The sequence below is a fragment of the Capra hircus genome, chromosome 4 (genome assembly GCF_001704415.2).
Source record: "Capra hircus breed San Clemente chromosome 4, ASM170441v1, whole genome shotgun sequence".
Classification (NCBI taxonomy): domain Eukaryota; kingdom Metazoa; phylum Chordata; class Mammalia; order Artiodactyla; family Bovidae; genus Capra; species Capra hircus.
The window spans coordinates 91,030,219-91,035,884 of NC_030811.1; the positions used below are offsets into that span (position 1 = coordinate 91,030,219).

Here is a 5,666-nt window from a genome sequence, read left to right on the forward strand (position 1 = left end):
ACCCGAAAAATTAAGGGGAAGAAAACCAGTCAAGATTTGAGCTACAAGAAAACCTGAGGAAGTCGGCGACAGTGATAACATTTGTGAATATTTATTCAACCTCACTCAACTTCGCAGTCAGTTTCACTCTTCTAATCGCCATGTCTTTTACGTACGTACACTTTACTGCACCGGTCCTATTCTCCATCACAGTTTCGTTGCAGAGACACACACAAGCACACACCATCCCCTCCCCACGTTTGTGACACACTGCCCTTGCCTCTCCCATGTGAAGCGAACACACACGCATCCACTCTCCCTCCTTTTTCACACACACAAACCCACATATTCACTCTTCCTCTTCTCCAAACCAAACACTCAGACACCACCTATTACAACCCCCCCCCGTCCCCGCAACACACACTCTTCTGCACTGTCCCTCTTCCCTCCCCAGGTTTATCACTCAGTTGCACTACACTCACCCTTCCCCTCAACAATTTACTGGTCTGCTACCCTTTGTCACACATACAGTTAAATTGTCACTCACAACCCCCTCTCCCTCTCTGCACTGTCCCTCCCCTCCCCCCGTCACTGTTACACTGCCAGACTCTAGTCCCCAACCTCTCCGCATCCCCCCCCACCCCCTCCCCCGGCTGCACTGTGTTCTCAGCTTGGTTGCACTTGCACATAGTTACACACACACACGCACAAAACCGCTTTGTAATACACACGCAGTCACGCGCGCCCCTCCCGCTACCGCTTCCCGCAGCCCCCCCACGGCGGCCGGCGGCGGCGCCGATGACCTCACGGCGCGCGCGCCGCGCGGCCCGGCGAGGCCGCAGATTGGCTGGCCGCGCCTCCGCGGCACTTCAAAGCCGGAGAGGGAGCTACAATTGTGGTGGAATGGGCGGAACTGATCATTGTATTGCACACCTCTAAAAAAAACACTGCCTCTGATTTATCAATATAAAAAAGATCCTCTGAGAGGAGGAGGGCACTTTTGTGTGATGGCAACTTCACTTCTAGGGGTGAGTCTCAGGATTTTCTCTTGCTGGTTTAATTAGTTTTCTTTTATTGCCGATCGGAGGGGGTTAAAGTCGCCCCGGCCAGGCCACGGGCTATCAGTCTCTATTGAGAGCTTTTTTCCTCCCCCCTTTAAATACAAGTGAGTTTAGAGAAAAGAAAGAGGGGGAGGGGGGGCAGAGTCACTTTTTTCAGCGCAGGAAAAGGTTCGGAGGGCATTTAGACAAGCCACCTCGCAGCGCCCGGCCGCTCCCCGCCCCGGAGACGTGCGTCCAGCCTATTTTACGTGAGACGATTTCGGGGGTAAAGAGAGCAAGTTTTTTCTCCTGGGCAAACTGCAGATTTTCCCCTCTTCCCCTTAAAAAATTCCTCAGCCCGCCTTGTCGTGCAGGTACGTTGAACCCGTCTCTCTCTCATTTTCTCTTTTTTAGTATTGTAGACTTTTTTTTTTTTTTTTAAGACAATCAGGAAGAGCGATCGAGCCCTATAGTTTGACGTCTTTTGGCCTGGGAGAAACAACCCAGGATGGGTTTCTGGGAACTGCAACAGGATTTTCAAAGCTCTTCTGTGGATTTCAGGAGTAGCTCTTAAAACCAATCCAATGGTTTTTCTCCAGGCTTCTCCGCAAAGGAATCTTCCTCCCCAATCTGGACTTTTTGCTTGCTTGTTTGTTTCGAAGTGCCTGGGGCCTTGTGTGCAAAAGAGTGTTGTTTTAGGTGAGAATACTTGTCAAACTCTTCTTTAGCGTGGCGCTTTACTCCCGAATCAGACGCCGGCAGCCAAACTTGTCCCCTCCCGTAGAGTAGGAAGCAGCCGGGCGCCGGGGCTGTTGGGGGAGCCAGGTGAGTTGGTGGCGCCGCGCCGCAGCGAGAAATGGGGTGCACTGGGGGCGTTTTGGAGGCTACTGGAGGACTGATGCACATTTCCTTCCTCCCTCCCCCACCGGACCTTTGCCCACCTCCCCTCCCCCACCCCTTCTCCTCTCCTTCTCTCAGGAAGAACCGAGGTTGGGATCAACTCCTTTGGCCATGCTTGCTGCTACCTGTAATAAGATCGGCAGCCCCAGCCCGTCTCCCTCCTCCCTCTCGGACAGCTCATCTTCCTTCGGCAAAGGCTTCCACCCCTGGAAACGGTCCTCGTCCTCGTCCTCAGGCAGCTGCAACGTAGTGGGCTCCAGTCTCTCAAGCTTCGGCGTGTCGGGGCCCTCCAGAAACGGCGGCTCATCCTCGGCCGCGGCGGCGGCGGCGGCGGCGGCTGCGGCAGCGGCGGCTCTGGTGTCCGACTCTTTCAGCTGTGGCGGCTCACCCGGCTCTAGCGCCTTCTCCCTAACCTCCAGCAGCGCCGCCGCCGCCGCCGCCGCCGCGGCCGCCGCCGCCTCGAGCTCTCCCTTCGCAAACGACTACTCGGTGTTCCAGGCCCCTGGCGTGTCGGGGGGCAGCGGCGGCGGGGGTGGCGGCGGCGGCTCCTCGGCACACTCGCAGGACGGCTCCCACCAGCCCGTGTTCATCTCCAAGGTGCACACCTCTGTGGACGGGCTGCAGGGCATCTACCCGCGCGTGGGCATGGCGCACCCTTACGAGTCGTGGTTCAAGCCCTCGCATCCCGGCCTGGGCGCCGCCGGCGAAGTGGGGTCGGCCGGCGCCTCCAGCTGGTGGGACGTGGGCGCGGGCTGGATCGACGTGCAGAACCCGAACGGCGCGGCGGCGCTGCCCGGTTCCCTGCACCCTGCCGCCGGGGGGCTCCAAACCTCGCTGCACTCGCCGCTCGGAGGCTACAACTCGGATTACTCAGGCCTGAGCCACTCAGCCTTCAGCAGCGGCGCCTCTTCGCACCTGCTCAGCCCCGCGGGGCAACACCTCATGGACGGCTTCAAGCCGGTGCTGCCCGGCTCCTACCCGGACTCGGCCCCGTCGCCGCTGGCCGGCGCTGGGGGCTCCATGCTGAGCGCGGGGCCGTCGGCGCCTCTGGGGGGCTCCCCGCGCTCTTCAGCCCGCCGCTACTCTGGCCGCGCCACCTGCGACTGCCCCAACTGCCAAGAGGCGGAGCGGCTGGGCCCGGCCGGGGCGAGCCTGCGGCGCAAGGGCCTGCACAGCTGCCACATCCCGGGTTGCGGCAAGGTATACGGCAAGACGTCGCACCTCAAAGCGCACCTGCGCTGGCACACGGGCGAGCGGCCCTTCGTGTGCAACTGGCTCTTCTGCGGCAAGCGCTTCACGCGCTCCGATGAGCTTCAGCGGCACCTTCGGACCCACACCGGCGAGAAGCGCTTCGCCTGCCCGGTGTGCAACAAGCGCTTCATGCGCAGCGACCACCTCAGCAAGCACGTGAAGACGCACAGCAGCGGCGGCGGCGGCTCGGCGGGGTCTGGAAGCGGCGGCAAGAAGGGCAGCGACACCGACAGCGAGCACAGCGCCGCAGGCAGCCCGCCTTGCCACTCCCCGGAGCTGCTGCCGCCCCCCGAGCCCGGGCACCGAAACGGCCTGGAGTGACGTGCACCCCGCCCCTGCCCCTCTCCCCTTCCTCCTCCCACCTTGGTCCGTTTGGGCTTTGTGGGTCCTGGCTTTGGCTTCAGTCTCTCTCCACCCTGCTCACTATCTCTGCCTCTGCCCTTCTCTCTCTTAACTCTCTCTGTGACAACTTTGTAAAGGGAATGTGGACATGTAAGTAATACGCGTTGCTCTCCTGGGCCCTAGCTGTCTGTCTACCGGATAACACCGTTGGGGCCCAGAACAGCCCCAGCCGGCCCCTCGCTAGGCCTTTAATTCTGGTCCTCTCGTTGTTCTCCCGTCACCATCCCCAGTTGGGACGGGCACATCTTTTAGAGGGAAGTGGCCGCTGGAGGTAAGGGTGGACCGATCCAGTGCCTCCACGCGCGGTTAACAACTAGGCTGAGCAAGTTTGAGCGCCACTCAGGGCCTCCGGGGCAGGCCAGCCGCCGACTGGCTAGGTACCATTACCAGAACCGCGTTTTCGGGCGTCTGAGTTGCGAAGCGCCCTGCCTTGCAGCCGGGCGTCGCGGCTTGCCCTTCGCAGAGCTGTCGGGTGCCCATCTCGGGGCACGGAGACCGGGAGTTTGCCTAGTTCAGCTCTCCAACGCCAGCCCTGACTCTTTCCCTTTGTTCCCTTGGGTGGTACCGATGCAAGTTTTAGCTAAGGGCAGTCTTGGTGAATCGATGCAACAGCCTTCTTTAACCTTTATAACTTTTTTAAACGGAAAATCTAAAGAAAACACAACAGCATCCTTCTATTTGGTTTCCCTTGTAGGTAGTTTTTCCTCTATCAGTAAGCAAGTCTTTCTCTCAAAATTGTGCTAATATTGATCCCAAAGTTATTTTGATCGCATTAACTTATGGGATTGGGGGTGGGGGTGAGGGTAGGTGTCTTTTTCTTATGCAAAAATACCCCTTTCCGGTGAGACCAGATTAACTATATCCGTGTTTGTCCTTTGCTACCTCGTTTTCACCACTCCCGAGCATAATCTCTTTTTTTTCCCTAGTCCAGCAGTCAATTTGTATAGAACCCATTTCTGTAAATTCTTGCAATTCGTTGAAGATTCTTAGGGTTTAACTTTTTTGTGTGTGATCTAAACTTATAAACAAGTAAAGAAGCAATTGTTTATTTCGGACCAGGCTGTAGTTTAAATGCCAAAAGGGAAAAACAGAAAAAAATTGTAAGATATATCTGAACCTAATGGTTTGTACAACTGGAGAATCGTTCTAGATTAGATATCAATTAACTATAACTCCACCAGTGTATGGGTGCGAGGTGCAGTTGTCCAGGAGACGATTTTGTATAGTATTTTTCTTGTACATTACTTCCAGTAAATATTTGAAAATATATTGAAGTAAACTTGATTTTTTTTTTTTTTGACACAAGAAAATATTAAGAGTTATTCTTGCAGTTCTGATGAGCTGCAGATTTTTTGAACTCACTTCTGGAGGTGCAGAGCCACAAACGCACTTTCGGGGCCTAGTTTTGCTCGAATATGAATTTAGATAGGTATCAAACTGTAACTAAGACAATATTTGATAAATGTGGGATGACACTTAATTTAATGAAGCATGTACTTACTTGCATTTGCTGGCAGTTCAGGCATAGTTAAAGTGAGAGTTCTCTTATATTTCATAATAACTGGGTCTGCCAAAAACCCATGTGTTAAATAAAATGTCCAAGTGAATCTCAACTAACTTTGGCCTTTGTGTATTTCCTGAAGGTAATATTGTTAACTGTTAATAATAAACACTCCTGACACTACATTTAAATGTTTGCAGATTCTGCAAACTAATTGATCATTGTAATGTTGAAATAATTTGGATATTTCACATTGAAATGAAAAGCCTTTCTCTGGAACATTTTAGACTTGCATTTTAAATGCATGAAATGTAATTGATTTATTTGTAATATTTTAAATGGTATTAATAAACTCAGATAAAGACTAGGTCAGTTAATTTGTATTTTTTTTCCTTTTTAAACTATGGACATTCGCATTTTATCTTCAGTTAAATGTCTAATTTAAACAAAACATAGCCCTGTTTTGAGGTAATATTTAAATAATTGTTTTTAAGCTATTACTTAGATGGAATGGTATATTTGGGGAAGCTGTGTTTTCTCTGTTTACCAAGATAAAGACTGTAGTGTCTAAGAAATGTAATTATTTACCAGTA

At 53.1% G+C, this 5,666-nt stretch overlaps 1 protein-coding gene across 2 annotated transcripts; it reads left to right on the forward strand.

The window, feature by feature from the left end:
- SP8 (Sp8 transcription factor) lies at nucleotides 896-5,442 on the forward strand. Of its 2 annotated transcripts, XM_018047527.1 has the most exons (3): nucleotides 896-1,007; nucleotides 1,748-1,844; nucleotides 1,998-5,442. In XM_018047527.1, exon 3 carries the CDS (start codon nucleotides 2,031-2,033, stop codon nucleotides 3,489-3,491), a length of 1,461 nt encoding a protein of 486 aa, XP_017903016.1. In that variant the 5' UTR covers nucleotides 896-1,007; nucleotides 1,748-1,844; nucleotides 1,998-2,030; the 3' UTR covers nucleotides 3,492-5,442. The 2 variants fall into 2 exon arrangements, with proteins under 2 accessions (XP_017903016.1, XP_017903015.1); XM_018047526.1 differs by lacking the exon at nucleotides 1,748-1,844 and having other exon boundaries at nucleotides 902-1,007.